Raw genomic sequence first — 25,833 nt, forward strand, 5'->3', positions numbered from 1 at the left:
AGCTCATGCAGGAGAAATGAACTGAACGTCTTTTGTCTCCGATGCACCTTTTATTAAACCAGATGAGATTTTAACAATGAGCTTCAAAGATGCCTTTGGCTTCCCTTTTCAGAGCTCTGTTTGGACCCAAATGTTGTGTCTGTGACTGGAATACTGCATGCATCCTTCGTGCTTCCATCACACCCTCCATTGAGGAGCTCAAGGAGCATTGCACACATTCTGGAACTAAGTCTTGCAGCAGTTCTTGTAAGGGAGACAATCATAGATTGTGGGGTGGGGGACTGAGTAACAGAGAGTTTATAGCAAGAGCTGGCTGGGAGTCTTCCATCAAAATAAAATGTGTATCAAAAATGGGAGGAAAACTTTATGCAACTGTTCCCTGTCTTTCTAGTCTGCCATAGTTGAGACTTGCCCATGGTCACACAATGATTCAGTGGCAGTGTTGGAGCTGGAACACAGATCTCCTGAGTCCCAGCCCAGTACAATCTAGGCACAACACCCAATTTTCCTGTATGTGCTCTGGGTTTTCATTTCTAGTCTTAGGGGTGTAAAGTAGGTAGATGGATTTGCTGGACACTTTGCCTGACAATACCATATTGCAACAGCACAAGAAAAAGGTCGTGGCTATGTGCTGAAAGGTTCACCTTGTAGGGAGCACTGATGCGTGGTGCTGAGGGCTACATTGGCAACTTGCCGAAAGTCTATAGGCTGCACCTCATTTGAATATCAACTAGCGTATGCTCTAAAAATAAAGAGTAAATGTCCATAGCCCTAGAATTCTCTTGTACGTTTATCTTTGTAGAGTAGAAATTGCTGTTTGTTTGAGGCAGCTTTTACTGGGGAAAGAGAGGCTGTCCTCTCGATACCACTATCGTACAGGGTTGGTTTAACTGCAGTGTTATATTAACCTGCAGGGGAATACCACTCACGCAAGGAACAAGAACAATCAGTTAATGCTTTGAAGAGGAGAGACTGAGGTGATGATCTTTGCATTTCTCCCTTTTCAGACTGGCTGCTGGTTTTGCACCAGAATCTCCACTGCTGTTAGTATTTTTCATATGTTCTTCTCTCCGCAAGGAAGATCTGAGCTTGGATGCCTGATGTGGTGATCAGAAGACTCAGGATACACTACGCCAGTCCTCAGCCCTCTTCCCCTATCAGCTTTCTAAAAGTTTAAATAAACCCCATAGCTTATATCCGGTAGGAAGGTGAGGAGAAAGTGGAACATTTCTGGTGGTGGCCTATGTCAGTTGGTCATAGGCCCCAGGCTTTTTAAGCAAGCCTTTTGCTATCTGCTGCCCAGATGTTAACTTACGACATACTCTCTCCTGGCAGAAGTAGTAATGTAATCCAATGCTGCATATGGAGAGGAGAACCATCCAAAGACTTCATTAGCTGATGGGATGTGTGGGCACAGTGCCTTTCAGTGGTGTATTAGGCTTCTGGCTATTCATGTGCTGACTCTGTTTGCGGGGGAAAGTCTGATTACTACATAAGAGTGCTGCTTAACTTTCCCCTTGCCAAAAAGGAGGCATTTTAGGTACTAGCATGCTGATTCAACAAAGCACTTGAGCACGTCCCTTAAAGTTCAACATATACTTCTTCCCTAAGCAATGAATGTAATGAACTGAAGCACAAAGTGCTTTGCTGAACTGGGCTTAAGTCGATAACCTTTTGCACAGGGTAGGTTTGGTGCAGGTGACAATTTTGCAGAACTTCCAAAAGACTTCAATTGTTGCAGCTAGTACACAAAACCTACTCCCAAGTAGGAGGTCACCAGAGAGGTTCCTGGCGTGGCTCACTTGGTGAAGGGGCTGGATGGACTCATTCACTCTGCAAAAAAACCGAGGAGTACTTGTGGCACCTTAGAGACTAACAAATTTATTTGGTCATAAGCTTTCGTGGGCTAAAACCCACTTCATTGGATACATGCAGTGGAAAATACCGTAGGAAGATATATATACACAAAGAACATGACAAAATGGGTGTTGCCATACCAGCTGTAATGAGACTAATCAATTAAGGTGGGCTGTTATCAGCAGGAGAAAAAAAACTTTTGTAGTGATAATCAGGATGGCCCATTTCAAATAGTTGACAAGAAGGTGTGAGTAACAGTAGGGGGAAAAATTAGCATGGGGAAATAGTTTTTACTTTGTGTAATGACCCATCCACTTCCAGTCTTTATTCAAGCCTAATTTAATGGTGTCCAGTTCGCAAATTAATTCCAATTCTGTAGTTTCTCGTTGGAGTCTGTTTTTGAATTTTTTTTGTTGGAGAATTGCGACTTTTAGGTCTGAAATTGAATGACCAGGGAGCTTGAAGAGTTCTCTGACTGGTTTTTGAATGTTATAATTCTTGACATCTGATTTGTGTCCACTTATCCTTTTGCGTAGAGATTGTCTGGTTTGGCCAGTGTACACGGCGGAGGGGCATTGCTGGCACATGATGGCATATATCACATTGGTAGATGTGCAGGTGAACGAGCCTCTGATAGTGTGGCTGATGTGATTAGTTCCTATGATGGTGTCCCTTGAATAGATATGTGGACAGAGTTGGCAGCGGGCTTTGTTGCAAGGATAGGTTCCTGGGTTCGTGTTTTTGTTGTGTGGTTGCTGGTGAGTATTTGCTTCAGGTTGGGGGGCTGTCTGTAAGCAAGGACTGGCCTGTCTCCCAAGATCTGTGAGAGTGAGGGATAATCTTTCAGGATAGGTTGTAGATCCTTGATGATGTGCTGGAGAGGTTTTAGTTGGGGGCTGAAGTTGACGGTTACCCCTCTGAAACCTGTCATTCATTCTGGTGGCAGTTGAAGGCCAGACTCTCTTAGCTTGTGCTTTTCTTGATATTCAGCTGCCCAGGTGAGTGAGTTGCAGGGGTGTTGGAAGGAACATGTGGCTTCTTTTGTGAAAAAAGTGATCTCCAGAGTGTGGTGCAGCTTTTCTGCCTCATTCTGGGCCTCCCAGCTGGAGGTGATGGTTAGTGTGCGGGCATTTTACTGTGTAGCCAGCCATGTTATGAGGCCATCAAACCCTAGTCAGACTAATGGCCTCACTTATCTGAACATGCAACTCAGTTGGAGAGAGATTGAGAGGAAGTGAATGCTTTCACTTGCTAATTTGGTAGATGGTGTTGAGGGCTCTGGGGATTAGCCATTTCCCCCACAAGCGTGATTCCTAATTAGTAACAAATGCTTTTTAAAGGGCGGCTGCTGAGTCATAGTAAGTGAAACCAAAGTTTGGCTAAACTCTAGACCCTTGGCAGGTTTTATAAAGTCTAAATGCAATGGAAATATTTCTACAAATCTTTGAATTTTCATGAAAATGGATCCTTTAATATAAACATTTCCCTGCACTATTTAGACCCCAAACACTTCAAGATTGGGCTAGTTTATTTCCATTGTCAAAGCTGATAGAAGTGCAAAAAGGGTAAACCATGTAAAATGGTGATAAGTAGTTTCATAGGGAATGTTATTTTCACAATCTAAGGTGGTGGTAGAAACACAGGTACGGTCATTTTGTTCTTAAAAATACAACAAACATGGCCTTGAATGGTAGGGAACCCGGAAGAATTAACCAGAGGTCAAAAGCACTGTGTATATGCATCCTATCTTGAGCTCTGGGTTAGTGTGGGTCCCTCTCCCTTGAGCTGTGTGAAATTCCCCCTTTCTCCCCAAAAGAGCGAAAACACTCTGAATTTTGGAACATATGTCAAGCCCACCATGGCCAAGAAAATGATCTGGAAATTTGTAAATTGTCTTCTGTGGGACCCCTTGTCCTTTTTGAAGTCCCCCCTTTTATTGGCTTTCTGAGCCAACGTTTTATATTGGAATTCCCAACAGCCAGTGCAGCTCCAGCCAACTTCAGTTAAACTGTTTGTGCAGAATTGTGTCCTAACACTGTGAGAATAGTGTCAACTTAAAACCAGGGGGCTGATATAAACTTTTCTCCTGTCTGATACGACATGAGTTTTAATCGAGGCCCTTGAAAGAAAACTGGCCTACCAAGGTCATTGTGTTTGCCACCCTTGACACTTCAAATTCAAGCAAAGTCTAAAATGAAAAGCCAGGTATTACTGATACATTATCCACTGATGTCCCTACTGTAAGGACTTGTATCTGTGCCAACTATTACATTGATCTGAGAAAATGTATTGATTCCTACTGACTTTTTATTTTTTAAGTTAAGATGTTTCAAATAGTTAATACAGCCGCAGATTAATATCTCCTGAGGCTCTTGGGTGATGCAATTAATTTTTTTATATATACTTTTGCCAGTTTGTACAGGTCTCCAGTGGAAAACTGTTTTAAACAGGCATAGTCTGGTCATGATTTTCCATTATGGAGTCAAGAATTTTTGAGCAGATAATGCATTTATATTGCATATTTAAGATCTAGCAGTAAGGAAATTTTAAAAATGAACTAGGGTTGCACAAATCAAAAGGTTAGTCTGTACGAAGTGTTCAGTTTCAATCTACTGTAATCACAAAAAGAAAAAAGAAAAGGAGTACTTGTGGCACCTTAGAGACTAACCAGTTTATTTGAGCATGAGCTTTCGTGAGCTACAGCTCACTTCATCGGATGCATATGCATCCGATGAAGTGAGCTGTAGCTCACGAAAGCTCATGCTCAAATAAACTGGTTAGTCTCTAAGGTGCCACAAGTACTCCTTTTCTTTTTTCTTTTTACGAATACAGACTAACACGGCTGTTACTCTGAAACTGTAATCACAGTTGCTGCCAAACACTTGAATGACTTCCCTTCTGTGTGTTTCTCCGTTAGAAAGAGAAAAGGAGATGAAGTGGACGGAAATGTGACCTCAAAAAAGAAACAGAAAAAAGAAAAAGGCAGAGAATCCAAGCAGGAGAAGCTGTTAAAGGTTTGTTGTTTGAGCTATCCCAAACTTTTTAAACTTTCTTTCCAAAATTTAGTGCTGTTGAAGGGTGCTGGGTTGACAGCCATGGCACGTAGAGTCCTATTTATTCACAGCTACAGGATCTAGAGTCTTATTTATTCACACAAGTACAGTGTGAACTGCAGCAATGCAAGCGTCCCTGATGCTGCCCTGTTAGTATGCTTCATCTGTAAAGTGGTGAGACGCTAGTTCACTATGCAAGCCCGTTCAGACCTTGGCCCCTCAGAGAAGTTAAGACACTTGTGCTGTGGAGCCTTTTTTGCCCCTGATAAGAGAGCACATCATTCCAAACAGGTCACCAAAAAGGTATTGGATGGTAGCGCTTTAAGTCCTCGCTGTTGGTGGCTGGATTTTAACGGGTGACCTAGAGGTGAAAGTCTCATCTTTCAGATAACTTGTTTTAGTCCTTTCTATGCCACTTTCTGGCTCCAGGGATGCTATTAAAACTGAATGTTGTTGCCTAAGATCTTGGAGCATATAAAATGTGAGAAGTTGAACAGAGACAAGGTGTGGAACTAGGTCAATGAGAAATAATATCACTTGCTCAGTTGCACCCTTTTGTGACTCAACTGTCCAGTTCTTCAGTATAAACTTTGATAAATCCTAGCTTTGTGTATTTGGTTTAGGAGAGACAGTGGAAAGACTTTCTAATTTGGTTTCAAGAATTTTATAGACATTAAACGTTTGGCATAGATATCTTTCAAGAAAAAATTACCTGCAGCTTTTCCTGAAATTGAAGTCTTAATAGTATGGCTATCACACAGCTTACATAGAGCAGAAAGGCCTTTTAGTTTTCTGCTGCTTTATTTTGCGATTTTAACTTGTTACATCCTTAGCAGAGCACACTGTTCACAGTCTACAGATCCAGAAGGTTTCAACTGCTACAATTTATCATTCTGAGAATCAGGGTTGGTTTGGGGTTAAACTCTTAAATTCATCATGGTTTTTTGTTTTTTTGCTTAGTATGATGAACTCATTTGTCTTTTCTACTGAAACTAGAAATTACACTGTTTAACGTACATATCTACTACCCATTATCACCATGCTACAGAGAAAACCACACCTAAACACACACATGAGAAATACACGTGCATTATTAGAAATGTCTCAAGTGATATTTTAGTGTCCAACATTCTGTCATTATCCTTCCCTTTTCTCCCTCTCAATGGAAAGTCCCAAAAGAAGAGTTTCTAGATTTTTCCCTTTTTGCTGGATGTCTGACCTTTATAGTTCCTTTTTATAGGGGAGTGTGTGTATGTGGCCTCGTAGCTTAAAACTGGCAGTACGAGTCAGGATTTGTGGGCTCTACTTCTATCATGTGACCTGTTGTATTAATTTAGATGGAATATGTGGGCCTAAAGAGTCAGTGGTGTTTAACATGACCCCATCACTGTGCAACATTAAACAGAGTTAAACAAGGTTCAGGATTTGGTTTGCAGAGACCTCCGCCTGCTGAGTACTGCTACAAACTTCATAAACATATTTTTGACCTCTTATTAAAGATACAGAAAAGAAGGAAAAACAGTTAAAGCATTTGAAATGTAAAATCTTAAGTAAGATTTTCATTTGAACATTTATTGTTCCCTTTCCCTCCAGCTGGATTTTTAAAAGGACTCCCCCAAGTCCCCAATTTGAGAATCTCTTAGATGGTATTAAAGATGGTAATAACTGTCCTTCCGAGGAAAAGAGAAGTTAGTTGAGATGGGCTGGAGCAGTTGTTGTTAAAGTCTGATCCCATTTCCTAGAAGACAAAACAAGACAAACACACACTAGGGGAGAGAGAAGCACAGCAGAGGGAGAAAATGCATCTTGTCTCTCTGGTGCTGACTTTTACTTGCAGCCTCACAGCTGGAAAAACACAGGTACAGCACACAATCTCATCAGTCACACCGAAACCTGACAACTTGTAACCGCATTGGGCTGTTTGCAAGTGTTCCTTTTAGTTGCCTCTTTCTGGTTTGTTGGAAGCCTGACAGTAGCCTGCTACTTCAGGATTGCTCTTCTTGGACAGTGATTGCAAATATCCAAGCTACCAGGTTTTCCTCAACAGGAGCAGACAGAGTTGATTTGGAGCATCAAAGACGAGCTGAGAAAAGTCTGTTCCACTAATGACCTGAAAGAGCTGCTGATAGCCAACAAACAGGAAGTGCCTTCTGGGGAATCTGCTGTGAGTTGGGGTTTTATTTCTTTTATGAAAGTGACTGTCTGTCTGAATCCGTGAGGTTCAGTCAGAGCGATGTTGCTAATGACAGCCAAAGGTCTGAAGCGAAAGCCTATTGTAAAATCTCAAGAACAGAAAAATCATTTGGATTGAGCACTTGGCAGAGGTTTGCAAACTGCTCCATGCCCTCCTGGCATCAGATCTACTCTTTCTTCCCAGCAGCTTAATTACACTAAAAGAAGCTAAAACGACATTTAAGCCTTTCCTAATGTTACTTATTCACATAAGTAATTACTGTAGTTGCCACAGTGTTGTGAATGGGATAGGAAGTGGCCTTTGCAATCTGCGTTGGAAGGTGTGAGCCATCTCTGACTTGGAGTATTTACATTTCCTAAAGCAGTGCTAAAGCCTAAAGGGTGTTGGGGGGGGGAGGTGGAGGGGGGCGGGGGGGACCAGGGATGGGATGGGGTAGGATGGCTACAGTAGGTCTCTAGGATTAAAATGGTCAAGGACCATTTTCCAGGGAGGAAGATTGGATTATTATGGACTATGCACTGACAGCTAAATACTGTGTAACCAAATGTAACACCCATCCTCCAGCATTTTTAACTTATTCCAGTGGAAGCATGCTTAGCACTTTACAATAAACATGCTGTCTCAGACACAGAGCAGAAGCCTGGTCCTGAGGAGACGACAGTCCAAAGGCACAAGTGGGTGCCTGTGTGTGGACAGGCAAACTTAGTGACATATGGTCAAGGCTTTGTGCCACAAGTAGTTTTGAGGAATGTGTTTTTATTTATAAGCTAGCTATAGATTCAGCAAGTAACACTGTTTGTCTTCAGGCCAAGATATTCAGATGTGTGTGAGTTTGCTGGATTCTCTGACACAGTGTACTATGTGCTTGCTGTGTGTGCTTCCACCGTTACCCTGGCGTGATTTGTTTGCGTCTCTGTTGCTTTAGCTCTTGGACCGAGTAGCAGATGGGATGGCATTCGGAGCTCTGCTTCCCTGTGAGGAGTGCAAGGGGCAGTTTGTGTTCAAGAGTGATGCATACTACTGCTCAGGGGATATCACTGCCTGGACGAAATGTGTTGCCAAAACACAGACCCCCAACAGGAAGGAATGGATAATCCCAAAGGTAGACGCAGCAAACTTAACTATCTGAAACTCAGGCTTTTAATTCTTAAATTACTCTATTGCTCGTGGAAGGGAAGAATAAATATTAATGCCCACAACTTGGTATTAGTGGGCAGGGCATACTGCAGCTTCTGTGCACCTCTGCCTCTGAGAATGGGAAGAGCTGCTCATAGCTAATGCACAGGGGAGATTGTTTTACAGTAGCAGTGGGATGGAGAGATGTCATTTCTTCCATTCCAGAACTTTGGGCCTCTCCAATTTGTCCCACTGTTGCAAGAGTGACTTGTGGTTTGGGTCTGTGATTTTTAGTGTAATTCCTAATAACTGGCTCATTTTGCTGTTTTAATTTTTCCTTTCTAACTGAGACAAGTGATTCTAATTCTGTGCCCTCAGAATTTCAGGTGCTAATGTCTGAATGCCAGAACACTGTAAGCAATTATCGTCTTAAAATAAACGGCTATGCAGTTTCCTCTGATTTCCCTCTGAATTGGGAAAAGCATTTTCAGAGACCGTGTTCATGACTTTTAATGACTTTTTAATCAGGGCGTTTAAAAAAAAAAAATTGCAACTCCTGCAGCAGAAATGTTGGTGAAATATCAACTGAAAAAACCAAGGTTTTTCCTCCACTTTGTTTTAAACACTACACTGAGGAGAAAGAGCAAATGTGTCTGGGGAATTAGGTTCTTTTGCAACAGGAAGCAGAGTTCTCTAATAGTTAGGGAAGGGGATGGGGAAGTGCTAGGACTCCTGATTCTATTCCTGACTGTCACTAAATTGCTGTTTTGACCTTGAGCAAGTCACTTAACCTTTCTGTGCCTTAGTTTCTCAATCAGTAAAATGGGATAATTACCAACTTTGCATGGGAGGTTGTGTGGCTTATATAATGAATTGATTGTGAACCACGTTGAGATCCATGTAAGAATCTTTCAGTAGTAAATGCCAAGATCTGACCAATACTGAATTTAGTCTTTTAATTCAGTAACAGTATTAGTAGGTTTTAAAGTCGTCTTATAATGCTGCCCCCCAGGAGTTCCGGGAAATCTCCTACCTGAAGAAATTTAAGTGTAAAAAGCAAGACAGAGCATTCCCTCCAGAGACTGTGGCTGTGAATGCAGTGCTTCCAGCAACAGCTTCTGCTCCTTTGACAGAGAAGGCGTCTGTGCCAGCAGGTACATGACTCGCTAGGTGGTGTTCAGAGCCAGGAGAGACTGGTTTGAATGGGAATACGTGTCTATCCAGTTGTTGGAGACAAATAACATTCACTTTATGCTTTCCCTAGTGTGGCAATGGGGAGGGGAATGGCAGGTGTCAGTGCTGCCTATGGGATTTCTCCTGGCACTCTACTGGCAAGGAGGCATTGATTGGTCTTTTGAGAAGCCATGGCTTCAGTGTGCGACCTGCTCACCGAGCTCACTCCATAAATCTCCTTCCTGTTGCTCCACTCAGTCACTTGTCTGCTGTACTGCACTTCAGGAAGGGGAACGTGGATGGCCAATCACATGGTGTCCCTGAAGTGCACTGCAGTATATTGTACTCCTCCTTCTGCTCCAACATCAGGCTGAATCGCCATGGTGAGAAGCAGAGGCAGCCTCTTCTGTTCCTCACCCCTGATGTGGATAGATCCCAGCTTCAGTCTGTGGACAAATGCATTTGAGATCCAGGTTATGCTTTAACAAGTCACCTAGGAGTTTTAAAGGTTGAACTGCCCCTTGGGATCCCCTTTCCCTGCCACGTTTATAACTGTGTTTGTGGAGAGCTCATACAACTCCTTGGGCAGTGTGACTAGGGTTCAAATGAAACATTTAATTGGGTGGCTTCTTGCTTGATTTTGTAAGGAGCATCCATAGACCTTTGAATCACATGTTCCACATCCAGAATTAAACTGTTAGGGCAGTAGCTTGTTTGAAATCACTTATTTGCATTTGGCTTACCAGTCATTGGCTTCTCTCACTTAATGGTTATTACCTGTACCCTCTTGATCCCAGACTCCTCCAACATTACCTATCTATTTATCAGTAGGAGCTACTTTGATTTATTCAGCCCTCAGCACTTGTAACAGTCTTCAGTGTTACTGTGATATGTTTCAGTGTTTGTGGCTGTCTAGACTGCAAAACTATTACAGGTGTGTTTGATCTATAACATGATAGTGCTCCAGCTGTGTTACCACTTCGATCCTGAGTGGTTACAGAGCTAAGACAGCTCAGTATCATATCTGCTTCACAGTCTGGCCTCATCTAGACATCCTCCCTCTCCAGTTCCCCCAAAGCAGCTTTTCAATGAAGGAGGTGCCCTTTGTGGCTTAAATGTTACCTTTTGGTTTCTCTTGGGTCCTCCCTTCACTGTACATGGAAAAGGGAAGCTATGTTAGCACTTCATAGCCAACAGTATGCAAGCAGTGTCTGCTGGGAAGGTGCCAGTGCCAGGGTAAAACCCTTTTCATTTCTCCGCCCCTCTTCCCAGGAAGCTTACTGTACATTGAGTTATGCTGGCTTGTAGGTGCTCTGTACTAGGGGAGGATGAACTCTTGTGACAGTTGCTCAGAGTATCAGACTCAGGATCTGTGGGTTTGGTGCTCAGTGCTCTTTACTTACATGATGTTTTTATTTCTGAACAACTAGATAAGCCATTATCCAGCATGAAGATTTTGACCCTTGGAAAATTATCCAGGAACAAGGAAGAAGTGAAGGCTATAATTGAGGACCTGGGCGGAAAGGTGACAGGGACAGCAAACAAGGCTACCCTGTGCATCAGCACACAAAGTGAGGAACAGTGCTATATCAACAGCAACCTTAGGACTTGGGAGTTAGGAGATTATAGAGGCCATAGTTAAATTCCTGTGTAAAGGCTGGAGGTGACATTCTGTTGAACCATGTTTGGATAGTGGTTTTTTTTTCATATTCTTGGAAAAGTGAATAAAAGTATACTTTGTAAGCATGACTTTCTATAGCGCTCTTAGTTCTGAGTGATCTCCTAGTGTTTTCCTGACTCTGCAGTAGAACTGATGTCTACTGGAATAGGTATATTTCTGTTTTGGATTTGAAAGGACTAGACTGTGTTTTAATTGTGAGGTGGCTTCTTTTATGTAACTGGTAGCTGAGGTTGATGTAGGTATCTACATGTCAAATTTGGGGTGGGGCGTAACTATTTAATAGCATTCATTCACGGCCTCGTTGTGACTATTTCAATGTTAGGTCCTGCTCCCACTGAAGTAATAGCAAAACTGTTGACTTCAAAGGTGCAATATCAGGCCCTTATGGTGTAGGGGAGAAATGTCCCTGATAGACAGTTGGCCTGTAGGATGCTACCACAGGCCTCATCGGAGCAGCTCCCACCAAGCCCCTGGCCCAGCTGGGAGGTGAGGCAGGGTTTGAAATCCAGAAAGTCACTGTGCAACAGGTAACTTTGTTTTAGCCTAGACGAGGCTGTTGGGGATTTTGTTTGGGGCAGGATGTGGCACATGCAAAGCGCCTCTTTAAAACATTACAAAGCCTGGACCAGCACAGCAGGGCTAGAATCCGAGCGTCTCAGAAGGGCTCCGCGCTGTCTTTGTCGCTGTAATGTTTGCTCCAGGAAACTTGGATTACAGTTTCCCTGATTCTTATCCCCCTCCTTGCAGAGGAAATTGAGAAAATGACCAAGAAGATGGAAGAAGTGAAGGAGGCCAAAGTTCGAGTGGTCTCAGAGCAGTTTCTGCAGGATGTGAAATCCTCCAGCAAGGGCTTCCAGGAGCTCCTGTCACTGCATGCGCTCTCGCCTTGGGGTGCAGAGGTGAAGCAGGAACACACGGAGACGTCCCTGGGAGGAAAGTCCAGCGGGCTCCCAAACATGAAGAGTGCTGGGAAGGTCAAGGAAGAGCAAGGTGAGAAACACAATGACTCTTGTCTCCACAGGAGCGTTTGTTACTGTGTGTTTAAGCATTGCTTTACCCTTCCATAGCGTGCCTCTTGTGTGAGGGTCTGAGGGGAATGGGTGGGCTCCTCACACAGCATAGGTACCCTGGCTATAGTCCAAACTCATCCCTTTCCCAAAATTGGGCCCTTATTCTTTCTTCGAGTAACAAAGCCCCAAGGCCAGACCAGCCTCAATGTCCAAACTCCCTCCCGAAGGGGCTATTCGTAGAGTTTCTCCCTGCCATACTACCTCTCCCTCTTCTAGCTCACTCTTGCCTGGGAGAGAGAGAGACGGCCTCTGGTATTCCTTAGTTTGAAATAACAGTGGGGGAGCCAATGACATAACTCTGCTTCTCTATCCTTATACCCTGAGATACTCTGCTGGTATAAATCCACACACCCCTATGCTCTGTGACTTACTCTGGGTCATATATTGAGTGGCAGAACCCAAGATTCCTGGGTTCTCAGTCCCATGCTGTACCAGACACCCAAAATATAGTGACTCTTTCAACAAAATAAATCTGTTAATACTGGTGACAGTCCCCATCTGAGCAATAGGCAAGCTCAGGTACAAACATAGGCTTTTATATAGGGTCCAAGATGAGTAAGTAAGTTCAATGTATATAAATTAAACTTCAGAAACAATTGCACTGAGTTCAGCCTTGTGAATTTATCATCATTCTAGCTAATGTGCAAAAGTTGTACACACACATTGTAGAGAGACCACTACCTTGTGATGCTGAGTTCATGGGGCACATTTGAGACTGTTAAGGAGGCCTGTATAATGTCTCTGTCTAGAGACAGCCAGTGCTACACAATACCTTCCTCTTCCATCCATTTCTCTGGTGTGTGAATGTGCTGTCTCCATGGATCCTTCCAACCTTTGATTGCTCAGAGGTGAGGAACAGAGTTCATGACCCCCAAACTTAAATTTTCACCACATGTTGTATGTTGCATTAACAGCCTGGCCCACAGCAGCAGAATCTGAATGTATCGTTCATAAACAATTGTCCGGGTTTTAATTTATGGAGGCAACTCTCACCAAAATTCTAGCAGGATAACTAACACATTCCACCTGTTTGGTGGGGGCAGGGGAGAAGACAGGATGGCCAGTTCCCCGGTTAGATCACGTAAGGTGCAGTGTAGCTGGAAGTCAAAGTGCAGTGACTTTCTAACATTGCTTAAGAAGAGCAGTGTGCTTTATAGAGGTGTCAGTGTGAATCCAGACAGGATGAAAACTACTCTACTGCTTTTAAAGAACTTGAGCATTGATACAAGGAGAGTTCTTCAGACAGTCCTGCTTTATCAGATTAAAAATGTAAGTCTTCCCATCTCTTTCTTCAGGAACCAGCAAGTCTGAAAAGAAAATGAAGTTAACAGTTAAAGGAGGAGCAGCAGTGGATCCTGATTCAGGTGAGTGCTGAAAACCAGCTGTGCCTCCAACCATCCTAGCCAGAGTCTGATCAGTTTGAATCCATGCGTTCACATCGCAGTCCCCATCAATACCCAGCCCTAGCCGGGGAAGCTACTGATCCAATCCGCGGACCAAATTCTATGTTTTAAATTCTCCTCTGCAAAAGAACCATGATGGCCCACACCTGAGATTTGAGTGCTCTTTGGTTCCCAGTGAGGTACCTAGGAGTTGTGGATTCTCAGCACCTTTCGTGCTGCCTACCCCATAGAAGAAACATTTGCTTGGTGAACTGTTTAATGCTGGTGCTCATCCTGCATATGCATAGAAATAACAATGGCTTTTCCATTGTCTGCATGCATAAGAACGGCCATAATGGGTCAGACCAAAGGTCCATCTAGCCCAGTATCCTGTCTTCTGACAGTTCCAGATGTCCCAGAGGGAATGAACAGAACAGGGTTCTTTTTTGAACCCTGTTATAGTCTTGGCCTTCACAACATCCTCTGGCAAGGAGTTCTACAGGTTGACTGTGTGTTGTGTGAAAAAATACTTCCTTTTGTTTGTGTTAAACCTGCTGCCTATTAATTTCATTTGGTGACCCCTAGTTCTTGTGTTCTGAGAAGGAGTAAATAACACTTCCTTATTTACTTTCTCCATGACAGTCCATGATTTTATAGACCTCTATCGTATCCCCCATTAGTCGTCTCTTTTCCAAGCTGAAAAGTCCCAGTCTTATTAATCTTTCCTCATATGGAAGCCATTCCATACCTCTAATAATTTTTGTTGCCCTTTTTCTGAACCTTTTCCAATTCCAATATATCTTTTTTGAGATGGGGCGACCACATCTGCACACAGTATTCAAGATGTGGGTGTACCATGGATTTATATAGAGGCAATATGATATTTTCTGTCTTATTATCTATCCTTAATGATTCACAGCCTTCTGTTTGCTTTTCTGACTGCCGCTGCACATTGAGTGGATGTTTTCAGTGAACTATCCACAGTGACTCCAAGATCTTTCTTTAGAGCCTATCATTTTATATGTATAGTTTGGATTATGTTTTCCAATGTGCATTACTTTGCACTTATCAACACTGAATTTAATCTGTCATTTTGTTGCCCAGTCACCCAGTTTTGTGCCCGTGTGCCTTAATATTTCTTGGTTAAGTCTGCATACACAAAATTAGTCTGAATAAGGAAGGGAGATACAAAATGACTACCCCACCCTGGCTCTAATTCACTGCCTCTCTTCGTAGGTTTGGAGGACTCTGCTCATGTCTTTGAAAAGAGTGGTAAAATATTCAGTGCCACGCTCGGCTTGGTAGATATTGTCAGAGGAACCAATTCCTATTACAAACTGCAGCTACTGGAGGATGACAGAGAGATCAGGTGGGTTTAATTTCCCATGGAAATGTGGGGGTTTTTAGAGTAAATTTTTTTTTTTTTTTTTTTTACAACTGCCAAATGTAAATAGAAATGTCTTCATGACTTCTTTTAAAAATTTCTGTGATGTTTGTTTTGTTCTGTATGGAAAAGTTCCTTTGTAGTTCTGGAAACCCAACTACATCAACATCGCGTAAGTGCATGAGAACATGGAAGTGAAACTGACCAATGCAGTTTCATTTTTGCCGAATAAAGTGAGATGAGAAAAAAAGTAAACCTACAGGGTGAAATGGAAATTAGGAATTGATAAGCACCTGAGCAAGTCTGGTTTGTGCTCAGTTCCACTAACAGTGAAAACATCCCAGATTGAGCAGTTGGGGTTTTTTAGATATAGAATTAGCATTAATTAAATGATGTATACCCAAACTATAATGTCCTGGGACCGGTGTCTCAGCATTCAAGAGCAGCAAGGCAGGATTTGGCACAAGTGTGCCCATTTTATTTTGGGACATTGTTTATGAAGAGATGTGCAGGTTGCATTTTTTTCCCTCTAACTCCTGTTTGGTGCGAGATGACTGTGAAGCCTCTGGAGGCCAGCTCAGTTTCAGGCTTCTCCACATCTGTGTAAGCATGTAGAAATCAGTACCCTGAGGTTTGGCAAGGTGTATTGAAATGGGCCAGGAAGCATCATGCCCCGTCTCGGCCAAGCATACATCAGAATTGTGCACATGCTATACTATTGAAGAGGGTGCAGTCAAGAGGGCCTTGGGGAAAATTGATTCTCTAGGAGCAGAGAGAATGCACAATAGGGCTGCAGATAAGCTGCCTATTTCAGCTGTGGATGACTTATACTTTAAATTGGACTCTTGTTACCAGTTCCCATATCTGGATTTGTGATTGGTATGGGATGAAATTTCAGGGCTGGTATTCAGTGCTGACAAATCAGAAAAAATGATTAACCGTATGTCTACAAATCATGCAAAAACTCTTTTAAGATGGTGCCAGTACCACAGCTGGACTTGTAAATGATTGTATTTTGACAGTTTCTCTCTCTTTAAATTTAGACCAGGATTTGGAGTCTTGCCTAGTTAGTGAATAGTTTAAAGTTGTGCATGCTTAACAAGGATTTCCTAGCGGCTGTTTTGAAAATGTCTGACCACAGTAAGCTGAAATTTGCATTATTCTGTCCAGTTTCCACATTACACAAAGCAAAAATTAGCCATAGCAGTGACTGGATATAGGCAGTGGAGTTGTAGCGCCATAAAATATGACATTGGGCAACCACACAAATGGGAATTTTGGGCTTTCCACTTGCTCGCTTCATTCTGGGTTGCTACTTTGACTATTGAATTCCTTGTTTCTCTCCTTTTATGTGTCAGACACTTTGGATCCTTTGTCTGTGCAGTCACGAGAGTTGATTCTGTCTCTCCCTTCTCTCTCCCCCCCTGAACCCCAAGAGCCGTCAGAATCTCTTCGAATAACTGTCTCATCTGGCTCCACTATAGGCCAGTTCAGCCTTGGTGTAAGCAGGCACAACTCTGACTCTCTCAAATGGAAGTTGAACCCTCTTACCGTGCTGCTGCTTATGGCAAACACTTAATGATTAGTGGTGAAATCTGACATTTGTAGCCATGCCCCTATGTTTTTGAGTGTGATGTAAAGTTGGGCATTGATAACAAAAAAGCACTGAAATCCTAATTAATCTTACTCTGCGGTATTGTCTTCTTTAGCCCGCAGTAGAGCCCAAACATGTTAGTTGATTGCAAGATAGAGGCTGATCCCTTTCCCAAAGACATGTAATGTAAAATGACAGATGAGTAAAGGGTGGGGAGAAAGGGATACAGCACACAAGCAAAGCAATCAGACTAGTGTATTAATGTTAAAGGTTTTCTGGGTGTGTAGGTGGGAGGACTGGATGGCACAGGTGACTAGTGACGGACTATAGAGCTGAACTGGCAGACTAGAGATGAGAGGTTCACGTTGGTAGTGAGCAAAATATGTTCTACTGTTTGGTTGCTGTTGTTGGGCGTCAATGATGAAACAAGGTTAGTTTTAATCCAGGTCCCATAGGTAGGGCCCTACCAAATTCACCACCATGAAAAACACGTCACAGACCGTGAAATCAGATCTCCCCCATTAAATCTAGTTATTGTAGGAGAGGGGCAGGGCTGGAGGTGCCCCAACTGGGGTCTCCTACTGTGCACCAGGCTCTAGTGGCTAGTCCCAGCAGGGCTGGGGAGAGACGGGACGACTTCTTCCCCTGTACGGCCGCACTCCAGGAGAGATCAGACCTACCTCCAGGTACCTCCCTCAGCTTCAGGAAACTCCACTGCTGTGCTGTCTTTAGTGCCCAGATCTGAAGGCAGCGCAGAAGTGAGGGTGGCAATCCCGCGAACCCCCTACAACAGCTTTAGCAACCCCCTTTTGGGTCAGGATCCCCCACGGTTACAACACCATGAAATTTCAGATGTGAACATCTGAAACCATGAAATAGACTATTTTTAAAATCCCACGGCCCTGAAATTGACCAAAATGGACTGTGAATTTGGTAGGGCCCAAGTGCCAGCATCTCAGCCACAATGGACACCAGGTGGCACCTTTGTTGGCGTCTCCTGAGATTGCAAAGGGTTGCCTGGTTCTCTGCCATAGGGCTTGTCTATACACAGAAGTGGCCCTATTTTAACTATACCAGTATTGCTAAAGCAGTACAATCCTCTTAGTGTGGACATTGTTATACCGGTATAAAGGCTCCTTTATAATATAACAATGTACTCCTTTGATTATTTCAGTAAAAAATCAGCCCCAACTGAAATAGTGAAATTAGTACAAAAAACTGCATTAGACCAGGCCTTGGAGACGGTCCCTCCAGGTCGAAGTTGAAGCATGATGATAGGACAGTAAAGGAAAGCTTTCGCTGCTACCCTCACATTTGCCTCCAGAGCTGTTAATCCAGTGGCCTTCAGTACTACATTCACACATCAAATTCAATATTGGTGCCTAAATAGTGTGCACACCTTTCTGTGGCAGCCACTTTTTGCCTGTAGGTATTGATATATAAAAACTTGGCCCATTTTGTGTGTGTGTGTGTTTGTGTAGTCATTCCAAAACTAGAGAGCCTTCCATTTAATGATAATGCAGATGGATGATTCTGATACTATGCTTATGTCCATGCAGTCTTTATTGCGGGATCAGATTAATTTAGAACTGGGATCCAGAGATCTTACTTGTGTCCCCTTTTCCTGTTTTGTTTGCTTCTAGGTACTGGGTTTTCAGATCTTGGGGTCGTGTTGGCACTGTGATTGGGAGTAACAAACTGGAGCAGATGCCGTCTAAAGATGATGCCATTGAGCACTTCTTGAATTTGTATGAAGAGAAAACGGGCAACTCCTGGCATTCCAAGAACTTCACTAAATATCCAAAAAAATTCTACCCTCTGGAAATAGACTATGGACAGGTAACTCCCTAATAATCCTGTGCTGGGAAGATAATTCTTTCTTACACAAAGGAAAATGCTTATCCTGCACTATCTTATCTGCTTTTTGAATGCATTAGTTCAACAAACTGCTAAGGTGCAGGAATCCGGATATTTTGCATTAGGCTGAGTGCTAAACTGAGCTCAGTGCTCTGCAAACGTAAGATGATACTGTGCCTACCCTACGTGATTTACCGTGCAGATCAGATGCGAACAGTAGTGCATTTAAATAGATAACGAGTCACGTTAGAAAAGTGTTTAAAACTAAAGTTAGCTCCGATGCCTTTAAGTTGACCCTGTGTGTCCACTTTTGGGACCTCTCAATTGGGGAAGTTAAAAGGACACCAATTTGAAAAGTTGTCATTTAAAATAAGTCAAAAGTCGTTTCATGTACTACCCAGATCCCTGAGACCCAGGCCAGTTGTACATCACCGTCTCATTTTCCTATTTTTAAAAAAGTACTACTCTGCCCTTCCCCTGTATGAGTGACCCATCCACACAGAGGAAACACTAAAACTGGCTCTTCCCCAGAGTTCTGTCAAATGCACATACTGAACAGACTGAAAAAGAGAAATCAGCCATTGCAGAAAAGTCAGCTGTTTAAATAGTAAAACAAGAATTCTCCCTCTTCTGGCCCATGAAAACTTCTGAGAGTTTACTTAAAGGGATGTCCTCAACTTTAATCCTACTTCTGAGCATTTTTAAACCTACAGTTGTTGAACATAGCCCCTAAGATAGCAGTAACAAAAAAATTAGAAAATATTTTCTAGCTATTGCATATTCATATGGCCAAATTGTTGGATGTCAACTAAAATGTTTGAATATAAAAATACATAACTTTAGCGAAGTGGTCTGCATTAATTCAGAGTGTTACACTGATGAACTGTTAATAAAATTACAACCTCAACGCACACAGAACTCTGTTTTGAAGTACAAGGCAGATGCTTTATTGATCAGGCTACAGCATCTTTGATCTATATCCAGGAGAACACACAGATTACATTGTGGTCCACAGAAGACTACTGGACTGTTCCATGAATAGAGAAAATTTACAATAGAAATGTATTGAAAATTATTAGTATATTTTTTAAGTAGTTGACCTTACAGGCTGTGAAGTTCAAACAAACCACAGTCCCCTAGTTCAGACCAGGATCTACATACATGCTAAGTATTGTTGAAAAGAAAATCTATTTAATATTGGTTTGGGTGAAGCAGCAATACAGGTGTGAAGATGAAAAATATGTTCTTCTAAATTTAACTTGCATTTACATGGAGCACCTCTTGAAATCATGTATGTCAAGTTAATGGTGATTCAGTTTTTATTAATGCAGACTTAACGTCCCCTTGCTTTGTATTGTCAGAGCAATAATCCCTATTTCCCACCAAATTTAGTCTTGTGTGCAATAATGTGCCCTCTCTAACTTGGTCTTGAATTGTTACCACGACAATCAGTCCATTTTCCTTATCCCTTGGTGTGTTGGTATTTACTCTTTCTAGGATGAAGAAGCTGTGAGGAAACTGACCGTTAGTGCTGGGACCAAGTCAAAGCTTCCTAAGCCAGTCCAGGACCTTATTAAGATGATCTTTGATGTGGAGAGCATGAAGAAAGCCATGGTGGAATTTGAGGTACTTGCACTTTTGCTTCTTTCTCGTCACTCCTTCCCACTAGACACCATAGTTGTGCCGGCAGTAGCAGGCCGTTCGCACTGTGGATCTGATCCAGCACTGTCAATGGGAATCCTTCATTGACTTTGGAGGACATTGAAACAGGCCCTACGATATTGTGGGGGGGGGGGGGGGTGTTTTCTAACCAGCTTTTATCACTAGTTTGAAGTATCATTTATCGTTTTTTTTTAAATCATAACTGTACAAATGTCATCTTGGTGCATCTTTTTCATTAGTGACTTCTGTATCGAATGTTCTCAGCTTGTAAATCTAAAGGGGACTTTTCTGTCTGCTCATCCTGTAAGCTCAGCCTGGGATCAGGAAAATCATTCTGTGCTATGCATATCATCACCATTGGTAGAGGTTTTGGAATCTTAACTGAGATGGCCACCGGTACATGAGGCAAGAAACACCCTTCCTTCTGGGTCTGCAGCACTGACACCAGTAAAACTATTATTAGTAAATTTAAGTAACAGAGACTCTGGAGGTGCACAGAAAGCTGATATGTGCAGTAAGGTGATGTTTAGATAAAGCCTATTTCCTCCTCTTAGCCATGTTAAATGCCGGATTCTTGTGTAATGTTTCTAAGGCTTGCTCTACACTATGGAGTTAGGTTGACATGAGGCAGCTTATATCGACCTAACTATATCGGTGACTACTCTACAGCCTTGCTCACGCTGATGTAAGTTACCCTCCTACACCAGCGACATAACTCCACCTCCATGAGAGGCATAGGCTTATATCTGTGTAGTTAGGGTGACACAGTGTCTGTGTAGACACTGCGTTCCTTACATCAACTGTGAAATTGACAAGAAAGCTGGTTCCTGGCACCCCAGCTGGGCTGCTGCGGGTTCTCCACTCCAAATTGGGCTGCTACCCAGACTCCCCACTCCCTGCTGCCCCTGGGGTCCCGACACCCACCCAGGAACATGGCAGCTGACTGGACTCTGGGTGTGGATCTCCCTGCCAGAGGCGAGTGGCCCTAGGCGGCTGCTTCCGGCTGATGGGAGGCAAGAAGCCCCAAGCGGCTGCTCCCCTGCTCCCGACTGGGAGCTGTGCAGACCTGAGAGCCCTGGCTCTCAGCCCCCACCCCACACTGCCCCTCTTCAGTTAAGATGTGCACCACTAGCAGAAGAGGAAGATAGTAATTACTGTGGTGGCTGTAAGTCGACCTAATATAGGTCGACTTAAGATTGTAGTGTAGACGTGGTCAATGGCTCACCACTCTCAGCTGTGGGGAAAAAAGCGCTGTGATCCACCCTTCTTCCCATGTCTTTAGTATAACCTATAGCTATGAATCCAAACAGGTGGGGCTAAGAATGGTCTGGTAGTGCCTGCCTAAGGCCCTACTTAACTTGCAATATTGCAGAAATTGCGGATTCCACAATATTAGGCTTCCACCGCAATTGGACAGCGGGAGCCCAGTCTGCGCTGACAGAGGAGGCCCTGGGCGGCCCACAGCGGAAAATCATGGAAAAATAATAATGGGCTTTATTATCTCAAATAATAAGGTCCATTATTACTTTTCCGCAATTTTTCATGGCTTCTCCACAATTCAGCCACTATTTTTTGATAATCATCTCACAATTCAAGTAGGGCCATATGCCTGCCTCGCTCCATATAAACGTGTGTACTAACATTCATCTGCAGTCTCCAAATCTATTTTTAATGTTGTGGGTGAACTGCTGCATGTCAGGGCATCTGTAATGTTAAACAACTTTTCTCTTTGGCTTTCTTTGGTCAGCCTATAAAGGTAGTTTAATTTACCTAGCATAAAATTGCATATTGAAAGAGGTGTTGCTTGCTCTCTGTGACATACAGATTAATTTGCACACCACCTTTTCTACAACTACACTGCGGTTTGTCATGTGCAGTGAAACTCTGTATACCTGAAGTCCTTTTAATGTGCAAGCACATTCTGAAGCATCTATGAGAAGAGATTTTCCTGTATATTCTGTGGCTTTTGAAAGCACAGATTTTTGGATTAAAGCCCCTAAAATAAATGCTAATGATCCTCCATTTCCAGTACTGTCCAGATCATCTGGAGAAAATTAGCTCCATTGGACCCATGCTAATTTGTGCCATCTGAGGATCTGTATGGCCCTTAGAGCTAGAATGGAGACTTGCTCTTCCGATTAGATTCTGGCTTCAGTATTATCCCATGCACGGGAGCAGCATCTCTTTCCAATGAGGGAAGAATATTTGCCTCTGCTAGGGAGCCAAAAACTGTCTGCAGTCTCCCCAAGGGGTTTATGAGGTCCTTTCATCCACCTGATTTCATGTGCTTCTATTTACTGCACCGTATCCAGGCACTCCCAATGTGTGTAGATAGCTTTGGCAGCTTCAGGCTTTTTCCCGGTAGATTTACTGTGATGTAAAGGATTTTTTCCATGATGGGGGTGATCTGAAGACTCTCTTCAGCTTTCTAATTCTGTAAAGACTTCCCCTCACTTAACCCTATCCCAGGCCTGTTACAGTTCTTCCCACCATTGCCTTGTAGTAAACACCTGCTAGGTGGACTAGGACCTGAACTACCCTAGTACTGTCCCTTTCATTCCTGGATGGAGACATCGAGCACTGGGGCGAAGTACTACATTACCCCTTTGCGAAGCATTGGTGTATTAACTGTTTTGCTGCTGGTACTCCATATGTCTGCAGCTTCCGCGTTGCTTTGTCATCATGTCCCACCTGGTGCTTGTGACTGCACTGGAGGTGATTCTGACAATATACCTGATGCATTTGGCAGCAGCAAAGTGGCTATATTATTGATCTAAACCTGATCCTTCATGATCTCTGTGCTGTTTTGTCCAAAATTAAACAGATCAGATCAATGTTGCTTTGCAGCTTAAAATCATAGTTGTACATCTCATTTGCCACTTTACTTCCTATATAGCAATTGGAGATGGAAGTTATAGTGGGGCATTCAATTGGAGATGGAAGTTATATTGGGGCATTTAGTCCAGTCCACCCTGGTAATGCTAGTTTTAAGTGACTCTAGGAAGGGGCTTCCAGCACTTCAGCCCAGACCTGGCCTCTTGGGAGGCTACATAACAGTCTAATGTGTATTGGTCTAGGTAGTGGCTAGCCTAAATCGTCATCACTGAGAATGCTTTGTCTGATTTCTCCTGAAAGTGCATGTGTCCCTCTACATGAGTGTCCCCAAGATATCATAAGTTGCACTCTGTCACATCTGAGGCTGTGACTTCTATCTCTCCATCCAACTTGTTTTTTCTTTATTGCTGGATTTCATCATGTTGTAGATGCAGCGGGAGGGGGAAGCAAATCTCTGTACCATAATATAAGGTGCAAATTGCCATGCAAATTACTTCAGAACTTGGGTGGCAAGGCTCACTGGTTCAGAAGAGCTTCTCAAGCTCCTGTGCAGAAGGGGTGTGCATGTAGCTGGGAATTTTAATTTCACTTTAATGAATAAAATAGAATTTATCCAACAGGAAAAGATTTCTGGAGTTTCCTGGAGGGTTCTGCCATTGAATCCTGTTTGGAACCAGCCGCCCTACAGTTTTCCTCTCTGCAATGAGGATTTTGGACCTGGTGCCTGTCAGTCAGTGCTCTAACTACACAAATAGTTCTGACCTGATGAGCTGAGGTGTGTTCTCTGAGGACTGCTAATGTCCAGAGCATATCCATAACCTCTCGTAAAACTTTCAATTAAAATGGAGCTTTGTTAAATGCTGCCACATACAGAGCTGCTTCATTACAAAGCTGGTGCATGAACAGGTCTAGTTTTAAGCTAAAACTCCCAAGTTCCAGCTGTTCAAAAGACACTCTTATCAAAACTGTGCTGCCAGACCAGAGAGAGAGAATTAATATCGGGGGCGGAGGTGGGGTAATTAGTTTGCCCAAAAAGTGGGGAGGGTGAGATAGGTGGGGGTGCCAGGCAACATCTATTTCTAAAATAAATTAGTAAATAAAATGTGGAAAACAGAAGCGTAATTTGTACTGTGAGATTACACTTTTAGTTAGCATGTGCCTTGATGGGGCACTCTGTATGCAAAATACAGAATACAACTTCCTCATGCTTTACTCTGTAGTTTTGTACAGGTGCCAAGTGCAAATGCTGAAAATGGAGTACGCTTGGACTGTTACTGCAGTCAAAACACTGGGTACATTATGTGATCTCCTGAAGGATATTTTATTCTGTTCAAACTGCCATTTTATATTAGTTTCTCCAGCAGCAGACTTAATTGTAAAGGGTCATGAGTGCTTATGGCATTAGGTAAATGTTAAACCTTAGACTGAAACGCTTATTTTGTTCAGGCCAAGTACTGCACATTGTCTTAAGTTACAGACATAATTTTGTCTCATTGGGCGATAACGTGTCCATATTCTGGCTGCACTGCTCTAGTCATTCTTCAACCCGTGCAGATAAATGCTAGCTCTGAAATGTTTTAATTTTTATATAATGTATTCTGTCTGGAGACTCAAATCTTTCTGATGGCCAGATGAGAGGAACTATGGGGGTTTCATTGTAATGGAGTCCTGTTTTAATTGCGTCAACAAATCTCCTTGTCAGATTGACCTCCAGAAGATGCCACTGGGAAAGCTGAGCAAGAGGCAAATCCAGAGTGCATACTCCATCCTTAATGAGGTTCAGCAGGTGAGCAAGAAACAGACTTAACAACCAGCAAGGGAATTCAGAAGTCATTCTGGGCTCAGAACGCGACTGGATTCCTTGCTGCATTTGTGCTTTACAGAGCTTACACTTGTTTTGATCAACTAAAAGTTAATGGAGGAAGGGTACATACTTTATGTTGCAGTAAAGGAGCTGCTTCATTCTTCTTGCAGTAACCCGTGGTGTCTGTATCTGAGGCTGTCTACACTTAAGATGCTACGGTGACACAGCTGCAGTGCTTCAGTGTAGACACTCACTACAGCAACCGGAGGGGTTCTTTCATCACTGTAGTTAATCCACTTTCCCAAGAGGCAGTAGCTAGGACAACAGAAGAATTTTTTGTCTACCTTGTGCTGCCTATACCGGGATTAGGTCGGCATAGCTACATCTCTCAGGTGTGCATTTTTCACACACACGAGATACAGCTCTGCCAATGTAAGTTTCCAGTGCAGACCAGCCCTACGAGGACATAGTGTGAATATGCAACTAATTACTTCAGTGTTATAGTGTAAATAGACCTGATTTGTTCTTTAGGAAGAACAGCATTTTAAGCATGTGGTAGAGGAGTATGTAAAGTTAAACCTGGTCTACACTTAAAACATAGCTGCAGTGCTTGGGGTATAAAAAAATCCACTTTCCTGAGCACCATATCTATGCTGACCTAACCCCTGGTGTAGATGCAGCTAGGTTGACAGAAGAATGCCTCTGTCGACCTAACTGCTATGTCTCAGGGAAGTGGAGTTCCTACACCAATAGAAAAGCCCCTTCCATCACCATAGTCTGTGTCTACACTACAGGGTTACAAGAGGCCTAGCTGTGATGCCGTAGCTATGCCGCTGTAGCGCCCCTGGTGTAGACATGGCCTAAAACAGGACCAAATCCACTGCTGCTGGTGTAAATGCGGGATTAATCCACTGAAGTTTGTGGAGTTACTCCTGTTCACTGCATTCCAAGATGAGGTTCTAAGCTGTTTACTTTTAGATGTGCTGTAGTGCTCATCTGTTCTGGGTGCTATAAGGCACTGTTGCTCATGATTTGGAGCATTGCAAGAATCGCTAGTCGGTATTGCCCAGAGAGCTCACAAAAGTCCTCTGTATGGTACCCAAAAGAGGCATGCAGAGGGGCACTTCCAGACTTCATATAAATGCACGTCGGCTGCTTGCTGCAACAAAAT

General features: G+C 43.0%; 1 protein-coding gene across 1 annotated transcript in view; it reads left to right on the top strand.

Moving 5' to 3' along the window:
- Positions 1-25,833, top strand: part of PARP1 (poly(ADP-ribose) polymerase 1) — a 53,519-nt gene that overhangs the window by 18,603 nt on the left and 9,083 nt on the right. Inside the window, exons 5-15 of the mRNA XM_074949170.1 lie at positions 4,775-4,871; positions 6,958-7,074; positions 8,030-8,206; positions 9,233-9,374; positions 10,824-10,964; positions 11,822-12,064; positions 13,440-13,508; positions 14,763-14,895; positions 18,148-18,343; positions 19,859-19,987; positions 24,561-24,644. Coding sequence (XP_074805271.1) covers positions 4,775-4,871; positions 6,958-7,074; positions 8,030-8,206; positions 9,233-9,374; positions 10,824-10,964; positions 11,822-12,064; positions 13,440-13,508; positions 14,763-14,895; positions 18,148-18,343; positions 19,859-19,987; positions 24,561-24,644 — 1,528 coding nt within the window. The remainder of the gene's footprint in view (positions 1-4,774; positions 4,872-6,957; positions 7,075-8,029; positions 8,207-9,232; positions 9,375-10,823; positions 10,965-11,821; positions 12,065-13,439; positions 13,509-14,762; positions 14,896-18,147; positions 18,344-19,858; positions 19,988-24,560; positions 24,645-25,833) is intronic.

Source organism: Natator depressus, chromosome 3, assembly GCF_965152275.1.
Source record: "Natator depressus isolate rNatDep1 chromosome 3, rNatDep2.hap1, whole genome shotgun sequence".
In the NCBI taxonomy this organism is placed as follows: domain Eukaryota; kingdom Metazoa; phylum Chordata; order Testudines; family Cheloniidae; genus Natator; species Natator depressus.